The following is a 14,274-nucleotide window of genomic DNA, read 5'->3' as shown; positions in this document are numbered from 1 at the left end:
TGAGCAGGAGAGCCTCAGCTTTGCAGATGTTGGCTTGGAGTAAGTCGGGTCTGTGATGGGTAATCTCTCAGCATAGCAGTAATCCTGTAGTTGATGGCAGGGGCAGAAATGTAGAGTTGGGTGTTACCTGTGAACATATAGAGATGGACTCTTCGACCCACAGACAGTGAAAAGCAGAGGACTGAAGATAGTGCTCCACAACTTTCTCTTTCAAAGATTTGTTGGTGAGGGATTGGAAAGGAAGAATCAGTGGACCTCTGGCACATTGCCTGTCTCCAATCTTATCTCACAGCCAATGCTGCTGAATCCCTCGTCCATGTTTTGTCACCTCTTGTCTTGTTTCCTCCATTGTACTCCTCGACGATCTCCTGAGCTCCACCATTCACAAAGTTCATACTGATTCAAAACTCTGTCTCTATCTTCACCAGTACCAAACTCTGCACCTCCATCATAACAGTCCTTGCCAGGCTTTACTGTCAAAGAATGGATCATTTATAAGATCCTCACACTCGCCTACAAATCCTTTTGTGCCCTAGCACCTACCTTTCGAACTGTGTCTTCAGTCACTACTCTCCGAATCTCTAGAACTCCCTGCCTCAATCCTTCTTTCAAGATCCTCATCCTCACCTACAAGGCCATTCACGGCCTCGCTCCGTCCTACCTCTCCGACCTACTATCCCCCTACCTACCTGCCCGTACCCTCCGTTCCTCTGGCTCCGGTCTGCTCCACATCCCCCGCCCCAACCACCCTACCATCCGTGGCCGGGCCTTCAGTCTCAGCCCTTAGGCTCTGGAACTCTATCCCCCAGTGCCTTCGCCGCCTCCTCCCTTTCCTCCTTCAAGGCCGGTCTCAAAACCTTTCTCTTTGACCGAGCCTTCAGCTTCCCTCTCGACTCTCTACCCCCTCCTCGCTCCCTCCCTTCCCTCCCCTCACCCTGACCATTTCCCCCCTTGCTCGGGTCCTGACCCACCTGTACAGCGCCTTGGGATGTCTTCCCAACGTGAAAGGCGATCTATAAATGGAATCTTGTTGTTGTTGTTCTGCCTTGCTCCCTCTTTGCCCATCTTCAAATTGCACGTTGGAGAGTTGGAATTTCCCGCTTCGACTGTACCTACGGTCACCTCCCCTTCCTCCCCAGCTCGGTGACAAACTGCCATTGTTCAGCGCTCTGAAAATGCTACCCTGTGTGAAGGGCGGTATATAAATAAAGTTATTGTTGAAATTTGAAACCGGAGGATGTACAGTTGGTTGACCGGCATCTAAAAGAGAAAAACAGGTTAATGTTTCCGATGTGGCACTTCACAATCTGATAGTGGGAGAGGATCAGCCCTCTCTTGTTTAGGGAGTTAGTTGTATCAGGATCGTCAGCGCCAACATGATAGGCCCTATATAAATTTAAATTTGTATTGTAGTGTAAAACAAATGCAATTTGCATTTATATAGCGCCCTTCACACAAGTTAGTATCTTGGAGAACTTGTATTCCATCTGTTTCTTTGACCAATTGGAATTTTTAAATGTTTGAGATCTAAATTGACTTGCTCAGAGATGTGTATGGGCAGCATCTGATAGGTTTATACGTAAATTCATTTGTTTTAATTGTGCTCAATCGTTTCACCAGTGAGATAGATCGGTACTTTGTTGCACTTGTCCCATTTTAAGTATGTATTCACTTGCGGAGAGAAGGAGAATTTATTTTGTTTAAGGCTTACTTTTCATTATGTTACTGCTATTTCTATGCATTAGAACTTTTCCATTCAGTAAAGGAAAAGTTAGGATTCCTGCACGTGGGAAGGTTTTATTGAGTTAGCAGCAAAGATGCTTTTTTTAAAGAACCAGCTGTGTAGATTTATTTTTCTTTTCAATTATTTTTTCAGTGGTTCGAATCTACCAAAATTCATGTTGCAGCACTGATTGTGGGTGAAAATTCCCAAGATCCCAGTCACTGGAGTTCAGTTCGTTCATTGGATCAGTGGCTGAAAGAGCACGGAATTCCAGCACTAGAAGGTAAGGATATTGTTTGCTTTTTGTCATTTTTGTTCCTTTTTACTTTTTTGATCATATTTCAGATAATGGAAGTAAATGTGGAGCTAGATTTACTTAAGGCCAGAAAGTGATCTTCATGGAGGAAATTGGATCAAAGGGTTTCTGTTTCTACAGTAACTAACCAGCTTAATTTATTAAAATTGTTTTGCGTTCAACTTAATTTATTGTTTTACCGTTTTTTAAGTTGGTTGAGTGACCGAAATTGATTCTCACAGATTAGATCATAAAATCTATAACTGATTACTGCTTGGGAACTAAGAATCAGACTTGACAATTCAAACATACAGTTAAGCTCGCATGAGTTTATTTATAGATCATATAATTGCCTAAGATGTACCTGCATCTGATTCCTATTCAGTTTCCCACCAGAAAACACTTAGATTTCTTTGCACTAGTCGTGTTTTATAAATTGGATGAACAGCTAAATCATGACGCTTTCTTGTCCCGAATAATCGTACATCCTAGGCAACTTCTCTCCTAACTCCTAATGCCATTACAATACCACAATTACTGGCTATATTGAAATATGCAGGTGCAGTGTTCCACAGGAAACCAAGCCCTGACCTGTCACCACATGCACGCTTCTCGACTGCACTGAAGTATGCATGTTCAGTAATCCGTTTGAAACACGTGTGAGAAACAAAGTCTTGACCTGTCACCGCATGCGCACTTACCAACTGCAGTAATGAAGTACTGCATGCGCAATTACGTTGATAATTTAACTGAAGCCTTGACCGGCACGATTTCTGTTTCAACACTGTGGTTGTTATTGAGTTACCCCAGACATGTCCAAATTCAGACCAGACATTTCTTTGGGTGGCTGTTAATGAGTTACCAATTTGGTAATGAACAGATAAAATCCATGAAGACTTATTTATCTAAGATTGTAGTCTGGCTTCAATGTATAATGTAACATTTTGCATTATATCTATGTTTAAGTTGTATGTTAATGAGAAGACAATAATTAAAATCTGAGTCCAAGAAGAAGATGCTAAAATTTTATGCTGCTTCACCAATATGTTTCACAAGCTGTTTTTATTTCTGAGATTTAAAAAGGCAGGGTTTCACTTGGAAGAAAATGTACTTTGTGAATGACCTACCTCAAGACCCTCCACTTTGACCGTGCTTTCGATCTCCCTGCTTCCCCCCCCCCCCCCCCACTGCCCTCCATCCTCCCCCACCCCAACCCTCAGCTCTGTCTGTCCAGCACCTTGGGACGGCCTCCCGACGTGAAAGGCACTATACAAATATAATTTTGTTGTTGTTGATGAGCTGATGCAAGGTCATAGATTTGGGTAGAAAGGCCTTATGAAAGATCATTATTAATCATTGTATAGGAAGCATTTTTAAAAAATGCATTCAGAATATTATTAGTGGGACCGAAAAAATAGTATCAAAATATTTGGTTGAGTTAATATTAATGTTCTCTAGGTAGGACAGTAATAAATCTCAGTCCTAAGATTTGATGGAGTATACCAATGTGGGTCTTGACTTTATTAGGAATCGATACGAGAAGTTTGACTAAGAAGATCCGGGAGGAGGGAGTGTTGCTTGGAAAGCTTGTGATGGATGGCACGGATGAGAAGAAACTTGCGTATGATGATCCAAACAAAAGACATCTGGTCAAAGAGGTCTCCGTAAAGGTACAGATTCTGCTGAAGACTTATTCTTTTTCCCTCTGTTGAATCAGCAATTCATTCAATTTCATTTGGATTGCTTTAAACTGGGTTAGCATTACATATTAACAACTCCCAACAATGAACTTTTTGTTTTGCATATGTTCTCAGCTGTTTCAATGTTTTGTACATAATCACATCCAGCCTTGTTCCTAATTCACTTTGTAGACAGTGCATTATTTTGTAATCTTTCATCTGTAAATGATGAAGTCGAAGAAATAGGATCAGTTTTTTGAAGATTTTAGCTGATGTATAATTGTAATTAATGTATAATTAGCTTAAAAATGTAGAGCACAATCATGTATATAAAATCTGTATTTAAATTCTATCAATAATGTGGAGTTCTGTAGCTCAGCGGTTAGAGCACTCACTTTGCGAGCGAGAGACCTGGGTTTGATTCCCGGCAGGGTGAAACCTTGGACAAGTTTCCTTACTCCACACGCCTGACAATAATCCTTAAAGAAAAAAATAACAAATTGGTCATTTCAATCCACGACTGTTTGTGGGACACTGCTGTGCTCAATTGGCTGCCGCATTTTACCCACAAATATACATTCAATTCACTTTACAGTCTATTCTGTGAAGCACTTTGAGACTTATGAAGATGTAAAAAGTGCTATATCACATGCAAGGATTATTATTACTCAAACTCCATGATATTATAGTCGTCATGTACTAAGATGTTCAGATAGGGGTAACTAGAATTATTACTGTAACCTCTGTTATGCAATTTTTAAAAAAAGAGATTTTGTGCCTATTTCTTACTATTTAACGTGGATGTGTTTTTTTTTCTATTTCTCTGTCATTTAAGTTTTTTTTGTTTATTTAATGTTATTTATTTTGACATTTTACTGTATTCTAACATTTAATGTTGGCTATATATGGCAAGAGAGCAATTCACAGTCTTTTGTATATTGCGACAGGCTCAGGAGTCAATATTGCTTCCTCATTTCCCATTTTCAGATCATGCCTTAAGTCCTTCCTCTTCGACTATGCCAGCTGTCAACTCCCCCTGGCTCAATGTCAGGCTCCACCACAGTTAAGCACTGTGAGACACTACCCTATGTGAAGGGCACTATATAAATGCAAGTTGTTGTTGTAAAATCTAATCTTTTTATATCTATCGTTTTGTACCCAAATCTTGTAACGCCACAACAATTAAAATGTGGTCTCTGGCTGAAGCTCTGCTCCATAGGGTTTTTGTTTTCAGCCAATTGAGTCTCACTCAGTATGTTAAAGATTGATCAGAAGTAACTAGGTCAATCTTTGACCTTTCTGAAGTACCATCTTATCAGCAAAGTGACTGTCCATCAAATGAGTTCTGATTGTTTGATCCTGAAGGTCACATAACCACTGCCCAATTGCTAAAGAGTCAGATCTATGAATTTTACCGTAATCGTTAGAACTCTTTTATTGACACAGCTTTGTAGTTGTGTATATATAAGGTTACATTTTTTAAGTCACCTTTGTCTAGTTGCAGCACTGTCACTAAAAACTGACAAGAGACTGCCGCATTGCAGAGCAGGCTATGAATAGCTCTCTTGCCATGCATCGAAAGGTTGATTGGTGTTTTTATTTTTGTCACTTTTTGTCTTTTTATGAATCAATAACTGCAACTGCTTGCCTTGCCTTTGTAAATCAAAAAGGACACAAATACTGTCTGATCACTTTCTGACTGAAACCTAATTTCTGGCATGCAGTGAGTGCATCATGAAAATACAATGCTTGTTAGATTAATATTGTAAATGTGGATTAGCATTGTTGGTGAGCTCAGACATTTTTATGATGTAGAAAAGAATGGACTCGGCATCGGAAAGAGACAAACTGGAGATTAGTATATTTTTTGATTGTGAAAATGGTCTGAGGAAAGTTGAAATTTGTTAAAAGAAATTATAAGGAGAATCAGAAAGCCTGATGGAGGGCAAGGACTAGGAAAAAGGCAAAAACTGAACGATATGACATAACAACAAGAAAAGTATGAATGGGAAAATAAGTTTACAGAAGGAAGGTGTTGTTCCCATTGGCCCAGTGGGTAAGGGCACAGAACATACAGACTGCAGGAAGGTTTCAAGTTTGGTCCTGACCTTTGTTGGATTACTAGGGTTGGGCTCCCCAGCCTATACTGGATTGAGAAGAAAAAAATAAGATAACATTCCTACTGATTTCAATCCTGTTACAAAATACTCGCAGCATCCCGTGCCTGTGGTTACAACAACAGCAACTTGGATTTATATAGCTCCCTCCACACCATTGGCATCTCAGAGCGCTTCACAATAACGGATCCCGAGGCCGAGATGGTTACCTCCAATTGCTTCCTGCCCCCCCCAGAAGAAGTCAAATAGAGTGCCAATGTTTAGTATCCAGGCTCATAACTGAGAAATTAGTTTAGGGGAAAAATACCAGAATCTATTGTGTTCTGTTTTGTACAACTGTCTCAAAATGGGGTGATACTGTGGGAGGTGAGGGGCAGAGAGGAAAAGGCATTTACTTGTCCTTGTGTCAGTGACAACAAAATATTTCTGAGTGCCTTGAATTGCAAGGATGATGTGCATCAGCTATTTTTGTTTTATTAATAGGTGCCCAAAGTGTACAATCCCTCTGGAGATGTGAAAATCATGGCAGTGGACTGCGGGATGAAATACAACCAGATCAGATGTCTGTGTAAGAGAGGAGCCAGTGTCACTGTGGTACCATGGGATTATCCTCTTCATAGTGAAGGTAGGCATCAAAGTGGATCATGTTAGCATTGAAAGCTTCATCATTTGCAACATTTCCAGTAGGAAAGATTGAACTTTGGACCTTCCAGTTCTGTATGATTCAGTCATCTCGGGTAGTACATTTTGGAGCTGTGTAAAAGATTTTAAATTATTCCTTCTAAAATAGTTTTCCATTAAATGTGTGCGGAGTGGATTGAGCATATGTACTGTCTTACGGTTTGAGCCATACAGAACTGGAAGGTCCAGTGTTCAATTGCTTCACTGGGGATGTTGTAAAATGTCCTCATGTAGCTATCATCCACTCGGGATTGCTAATCAAGTGATCATACTGAAGATTGCTAGTTTCTGAACACTAGTTAAGGGTAGGATTGGGTTTGGCACCACTGTTGAACAGCTTCCTGACCATCATCGTCCAGCCTCTCAATTGAATGATAAGTTGTGTGAGAGATAAGAGCGTAAGAGGGTTGTCAGCATCAGTGAATGCCTGAGGTAGAGGGAGGGGGTGAAAGCTGTGAGTAGAGCTCGGCTTCTTAATCTTATCTCTGTTCTTTCCTGTGGTTTTGTGAGCAATGTAATATGATTGTTTGGTACTGGAGCAATTCCTTGGTAAAGGAAACTGCCTCAATAAAGTCTGGACCTAGATATGCCAAGTAAGTACTCAGTCATGAAAATGTCATTGAGAGCTCAGGCAAATGTTATTTTGAAGTGAAATAATGAGAAATTCATTCTCTGGATTTTTGTGTGTGGTGTGGGCATGTAGGGGAGAGAAAACTGACGCAGTTGGGAAATTAAATAAATGTAAAGTAGCTATAGTTCAGCTGGGATTATCAAATAGAAATAGTAAGTTATGCCTTGGATAATTGTGACAATTTGCCTGGGAAAAAGTGACTGAAGACTAAACACGGCTGAATGTTTACAAAGCAATAGTTAACACTTGCACGTATATAGAAATCCTATGGGGGCATCGTTGTCAAGTGAAAGATCTTGCAAAGTTCCACTCACACTTTCCATTTCATCTTGAACATAACAGAGAAAACACATGGTATGAATGTCAGGATAGACAACCAACAAGATTTATATTTTCAAATGAAGGAGGAAAGGCATTCTTATGGATCACTGAAGAGCTATAATTCCATAAGTAGCATGGAGGGCTATCATTTGCCTCTTACTTCCTAGGAGACACCAGCTTGCTGGGAGACGTGCAATGAGATGATCATCACTTTGAGGGTTCTTCCCCTTGTGCTCTGACTACATCCGTATCTGAATGAACACAAATGTAATCACATCACTAGTTACACGTATGTTTGCTGGTAAAGTCGGGTTACTGGTTACATTACATTCAATTCAATATTATCTCTGAAATTTCGCTGATTCTATCCGCGTAAGTTCAGTCAAGATGCAGGCATGTACAGTAAAACTCATATTAGTCTGATCTGTATAAATGGTATAATCGCTTAAGTTGTACATAAGAACATAGCATAAGAATATAAGAAATGCTAGACGAAAAAAGACCAAGGCCCATCTAGTTCGCCTTCCACCTTCCTGGCAGTCGCATGCACATATGTCCCAAACTGCCTATGTACTATATCCCATAACGTTATTTACTAAAAGAAAACTATTTAATTTGAAAGATATCTGTCCAAGTCTCATTAAAGAGGTCATAGTCTATGCAAGTTTGACATAATTCATACTAAATGCAAGGTCCCAACTGATTCAGCTTGTGTGAGATTTACTGTAGTTATGTAGTGTTCAGATATGAGTTGATCTATTGGATTGAAATTCAGAGTTAATTAATGAACACCATAGAATTTCTACTTTGAGGCAAGTACTGTTAATATTACTGTAAACTTCTCACTAATCGTAATTGATTTTTTTTGACAGAATTTGATGGGCTGTTTCTCAGTAATGGGCCTGGAGATCCTATGTATTGTCAGCAAACTGTTGACAATATCAAAAAGATTGTTTCTGAAGAAAATCCAAAACCGTTATTTGGAATTTGTTTGGGTCATCAGATCCTTTCCATAGTGATTGGAGCCAAAACATACAAAATGAAGTAAGTAAACCACTCAATAAAGATGAAAACAAATGTTGGTTATTGTGACAATTAAAGTCCAGAGCATCCTGAGTGAGTGGTGATTCATGACTGAAAATCAATAATAGGCTGGCAGAAGTGCTGGATTAGTTTGATAAAGATTGATAAGTGAGTCACCAACACAGTGGGCACTGGACTGCTATATGTCCCCTATCCCACCATCAGGTGTCGGGCTTTCTGCATAGCTGCATCCATTCTCTGGAACTCCATCCCGGAATCACTTTGACTCACCCCTTCCCTCTCCTCCTTCTCAAGACCTTCTTTGACCACGCTTTCAGCCATCTTTTCCCCCCCACCCTGGTTTGGGTGCAATAATACCAATTTGCAGATTGTTAAAAATATTTCAAGAGGAACAATATTATGATTTTAATAGGGTTTATTGTGTCTTTAATTGTGTCGATTGTGTTGTGACTTGAATTTGTACTGATAGGAAGTTTGCAGAATACTGCCTGAACAGCTGTTTGCCTTGCATACTCTCTCAAGGTTTTCAAACCAGCAAAATCAATATTTTTCTGAAATACAGTACTACGATTTATAACTACAATATTCAGCTGCCCGGCTTTGATTTTTTTTCATCATCCAGTCTTTTTCATTTTTCATATATGAAAAGCAAAACGTAAATGAGCACTTCATTTCAATAGTATCAGAGTTATTCATCTATGTCATTGAGAAGATAATAATAATTTATTGTAACACTCATTGTATCAGTGTTTACTTTCCTTTTGTTTTACCAAGAAGGAGTTCTGGGAACATATTGTTTATGACAACAAGGGTATTTGGTATTTTGCCTCTTAGCAGAATTTGATTAGGTAGTTCCAGGTTGTCATTGCTGAATAGCTGCTAAAATGTGGCTGGTACATCATTGTGGCTACGTGACATTCTAATTTGTTTCATTCTGTAAACTGGTTTGAGTGTTTTTTGTAATGGGATGGACGCTGTGTAAATAAATGTTAGTTACTAAAACAGTGATTCGTTCCCATGGTCAGTTGTGCAGTGGGTTCGCACACTGACCTTTTACTTCCAAGACGCCGGTTTAAATTCAGCTCGAATGTATAAAACCTCCGCTGTTGACTGTTGGTGTTCATGTGAAACAAGGTTTTACAATCCCCATCTGTTTCTTTAGAGGGCGCAGACTTCACTGCCTTTATTGTGTTACCAATTTGGATACACTCATTCATAGGTGAAGTGGGATGGTTTGATATCTTACACTCAAAGCCATTAGTTTCTCATGGTTGAATTTGAATCTTGGGTGAGTGAGCTCTAAAAGTCTTTCAGCTGTTCAGCACAGTGGCTATCACTGCTCCTGGGCTTCTTGACGTCTCCTCTTGATATTTTCTCCAGGTACGTTGAGACTATTATACAAAAATAATCTAGTTTTTTAAAATCATTTTTTAATCTGTTTCTCTATTACATGGCTCTTGTAGTCATTGGGGAATGTGTGGATATTGTACTTTTATTTTAACTTGTGCCCTGGCAGTGTTTGTTTCAATATGTTTTACGGGCCGTTGTAATGTTAAAACAGTGTCTTTGACGAGTCAAAAATATACAAATGCTGCTTCCAGTCACTCCTACGGCAGTGTTTAATTTCTGATTTTTTTTTGGTTAGTTACCAGTTGACCGCCTGTTTATTTCTAAACTATTTTTTATGATAGATTTATTCTAATTATTCGTTTATCACATTGAGGTAGCTTGTTGGGAACTTTACTGACTGGAAGTGTTTTCCGCGTGGAGGGGATGAGAGATGGGAGGATTAGGGCAGGAGTTGTTTCTCCAAAATCTAGGACAGAAAATATTTCAGTCCAGCCAGGTATTTTGGACGCCTATTTTAAAATGTCAAGTGCAGTAAAGTGGTAGGTTCCAAAACCTCTGTCCATTGTATATTGGTGCAGTATTGCTTGATCACTTGATGATCATTGATTGACCTGGACAATGTACCAGTAAGAAATTGCATTGTTTTGATTTCTGTTTCAGGTATGGGAATCGTGGACACAACCAGCCTTGTATCCATGAAGATACACAGCGATGCTACATCACCTCTCAGAACCACGGATTTGCTGTTGATCCAAATACTCTACCACACGACTGGTCGGTTCTCTTCACCAATGCTAATGACCAGTCCAATGAGGGAATAGTTCACAACACAAAACCATTCTTCAGGTGAGAAGTTTTGTTTGGTCACAAAGAGTGTAGGGCTTGAAGAAGAAACAATTATCTCCATGTCTTTGGACAATCTGGTTGGAGTGCAGCTGTTGTCTACATTTTAGTGCACAGACTTGCATTAATTCAGCATGATTATACTTTGATAATCTGTTGACTTTCGTGTGTGATAATGCATCAGCTTGGCTTGGGAGTCAAAAGTTGTGGTTTCAAGCCCCACTTGAGGACTGAGGGTGATGTGGGGCTTGTTTATCTAGATTTGCAGTTTTGAGGATCAGTGCTGAATTGTTGGAGGTATGATCTTCAGGATGAGGCTTTAAATTGAGCTCTTTTCTACCTGTTCTTTCAATGGACTTTCAGGATCTTAAAGAAAAATCATCTGGAATAATTATGGATGTTTAGGGAATCGTGCTGCTGCACTTGCCTACCAAACCACTCACTGCACTTTAATCACAAGTAATTACTTGTGAAACATTTTCTGTTTCAGTGTAAATAGATAGCATAAAGTTAGACTTAACAAAAACGTTCCAGGCTGTTCAGTGTATTTAACCTCAAACCCGTTCTCAGATGTGGACCAGAATAAATGGCTTAAAGTTTGATGACATCAATGCCTTTATGATGTCCCTATCCTGCATTATCTTTGTTTAGCAAATGTGCAAAAGGCATTGTTTAATATTTGCACTTTTCTCCTTTATTGAAAACAAAAATCTTTTTGAGGAGTGAAGTTTTAACTGGTTCACTCGTGTGAATTCCAGACTTTATTCTCACACTTCAACACCCATGACTATCTAATGTCACACTTCGTCCGCAGACTTTCATGGTCACTGTGACTGCCAGTACATAATGGGAAGCTCACTGCAGATGGGGTGAGAATATTTCTTTTAAAAAAAAATCAATACTTCATTATTGGAAAGTGTTTCCAGTTATGAAGTTCTGTTGCTATAGTTTCACTGACAACAGGTGCAGCATGGAAAGCATTTCAGCATTGATGTGAATGCGGTGGCTGTATTTTCTACCGGTTATACTTTCTGCTCACACGGCCATGGAATTGTCTATGAGGGTTGGGGGAGCGCAGATATGCAGAAACCTATTCAAACGCACCAAAAACTGATAGCTTCAGTGATGGAGAATAACTGACTCAATAGACAGCAACAACTACAGCAGCTTGCTTCATGGAACACTGGACTGATCTGTTAGTCCTTAACATTGTTGAAACATCACACCTATTATTGATCAAGACCATGAAAGTATTGTTTAAAGCTATAAGATCTAATAAAAGATCTGGATTGCTAGCTTTGAGACTTTGGTTTCATTTAACACAGTATTTTTTTTCTACCTGTTTGGGTACACACCAGCGGTGGTGTCTGTTGGGAATAGTGAACCAAAAAGTGTTACTAAAGCCAATTGTGTACAATAATTTGTCTTTGAGGTCATCAAATGTAGTTCCAGCCAACTCTGGAATTTGAAACTCCCTTTACTCTTCAGTCATGAGACTTGCAGACACCTTTTCCATTTTGCAAAATATTTTTGATTTAGAAGTTGGACAAAAAGCCCATTTTTAACAAAAAATAATTGCCTCAGGATCCGGTGGAGGGGCGAAATTGTATAACAAACAATCAGGATGGTGCATTATAGTCTTGCACGAAGATTAACTAGAAATCCTAGGAAAACAGTTTACATTGTATTTACAAATATTTAAACGTGTAGCATGGAAGCAGGCCATTTGACCCAACCATTCTGTGCAGGTGTTTCTATTTCACATGAGTCAAAGTTATTTATGCGCTTAATATGGTCACTTAATGTTTTTTCATTCCATTCAGTGCCCAGTTTCACCCTGAACATATGGCAGGACCAACAGACCTGGTCGACCTTTTTGACGTCTTTTTAGAGTGTGTGCGTGAGGCAAAGCTGGGTGGTGATACAGCCAAAACTGGTAAGAGCTTCAGATTGAGCTGGACAGTATGCTTGAGTTTTGTAGCACTTTGTAACACAATGAGAAGGAGCTATTGTTGAATTGAAATTCAAAAGTAAAAATAAACTGACTTCCAGTATAAACTCTGAAAATCATAATTTGTTCGCAGACATTGTGTTGGCTGAACAGAAACTGCCTTACACAAGGCTTAAAGGTGTTAATTCTCAAGTCATCAATATTGTGGCTGCTTTGCTGAGCTACTTACATGTCATCTCTTTTGGTGCTTCTCTTTATCAACCTGAAGAGCTGGCAGAAATATGGTCTGGTTATTCATGGTGCGACTGGGTTAGATGTCAATGATCTAGCTGCCAGTTAGCTGGGGAAAATCAGCCTTCGGCATGTGGGTAAACAGTTAGAAAAGTGTGTACATTTCTGCTTTATGAAAAAAAATGTAAAAAAAGTTAGTAAACATATTGAATAGGTACAGGATTCCTTAGATGTCGACTGTTTTGTATTGAAGAGTTCATAAGAGAAGGGAATAAAGCTCACTTTTGGACATGATCTATCGCATCAATGTACCTTGTGTCTTTGGTGCTTAAAGGACAAATCTTTTGAGCTTGTTGGTTGTATAAATTACAAGAATGGTCTGAATAGAATAAATTCCATGTGGATATACGTGATGTGCAACAGCTAGTATAGACCTGATTAAACAATATATATGCGCGTCCATTAGAAACTGAGTTACAACTACTCAAACTCATTTCATGTAAGGTTCATATCACCAGTGAGTAGAGATTTTTATCCCATGAGTTGGGGTTTTACGAGGGTTCCAAAGCTCAGAGAGAAATGTGATGTATTGTCCAATCATCTGTGTGCTGTTTAATGGGGCAAACAATTTGCAAGCAGAAGAATTTGGTTACTGCTGCTTTAGCTGCTGTAATAACATTTCATTTCTAATTAATCTCATTCTCAAAAGCGTTTGGAGATGCTTTTTTTNAAGTGAAAGGTATGTTATAAATCAAAGTGCCTGTTTTTGCAAAACTTTTGATTTAAAATAGTAACATTTTGAAAGTTTTTTTTAAGATTTGAATTATTTCCACTCGTAACTAATGAAAATATAGTGTGAAGAAATAATATTTAGTGCAGTGACTCAACAGAATTAAATTCTTGTCTTATTTAGTCAGGGAAAGACTTGTTTCACAGCTTTCCTACAAAAACGGGACAGAAGATTCTCAAATACCATCTCAAAGAATTCGCCCACATAAGGTGCTAATTCTGGGATCAGGCGGGCTGTCCATTGGCCAAGCAGGGGAGTTTGACTACTCTGGTTCGCAGGTGAGTTTGAGGACTAAAATTACCCTTAATGAAAGGTATTATTATTGAACGGTAACATTTCATCTTTTGACCATCAAACTGAAGCATCCTGAACATAATAGAGTGATGAATTGAAGTACTAATTATACTGTGAAGTAAAACTCAAACATTAGTTACAGTGACTAGGTGTATGATATAATGTCTTGTATCAAAGGCAATCATTTAACAAATTGTGGAGCAACTTTTCTTCCCAATCTGCATCAACTCTGTGCGTAAACTCTGTGTTTGATTTCCCCCCCCACCCCCAACACCATTTCCAAATAAGCTGATTTTAAAACTACTAGTAGGTGACTCAGTTAAA

General features: G+C 39.0%; 1 protein-coding gene across 3 annotated transcripts in view; it reads left to right on the top strand.

The window, feature by feature from the left end:
* Nucleotides 1-14,274, top strand: part of cad (carbamoyl-phosphate synthetase 2, aspartate transcarbamylase, and dihydroorotase) — a 61,662-nt gene that overhangs the window by 8,351 nt on the left and 39,037 nt on the right. For all 3 annotated transcript variants that reach the window (XM_042332928.1, XM_042332927.1, XM_042332929.1), the window contains exons 3-9: nucleotides 1,877-2,006; nucleotides 3,546-3,688; nucleotides 6,298-6,439; nucleotides 8,320-8,491; nucleotides 10,502-10,687; nucleotides 12,508-12,620; nucleotides 13,780-13,934. In XM_042332928.1, coding sequence (XP_042188862.1) covers nucleotides 1,877-2,006; nucleotides 3,546-3,688; nucleotides 6,298-6,439; nucleotides 8,320-8,491; nucleotides 10,502-10,687; nucleotides 12,508-12,620; nucleotides 13,780-13,934 — 1,041 coding nt within the window. The remainder of the gene's footprint in view (nucleotides 1-1,876; nucleotides 2,007-3,545; nucleotides 3,689-6,297; nucleotides 6,440-8,319; nucleotides 8,492-10,501; nucleotides 10,688-12,507; nucleotides 12,621-13,779; nucleotides 13,935-14,274) is intronic.

The sequence above is a fragment of the Callorhinchus milii genome, unplaced genomic scaffold (genome assembly GCF_018977255.1).
Source record: "Callorhinchus milii isolate IMCB2004 unplaced genomic scaffold, IMCB_Cmil_1.0 Scaffold3, whole genome shotgun sequence".
Classification (NCBI taxonomy): domain Eukaryota; kingdom Metazoa; phylum Chordata; class Chondrichthyes; order Chimaeriformes; family Callorhinchidae; genus Callorhinchus; species Callorhinchus milii.
The sequence above is the reverse complement of the archived record's forward strand: the minus strand, read 5'-3'. Positions and strand labels throughout refer to the sequence as shown.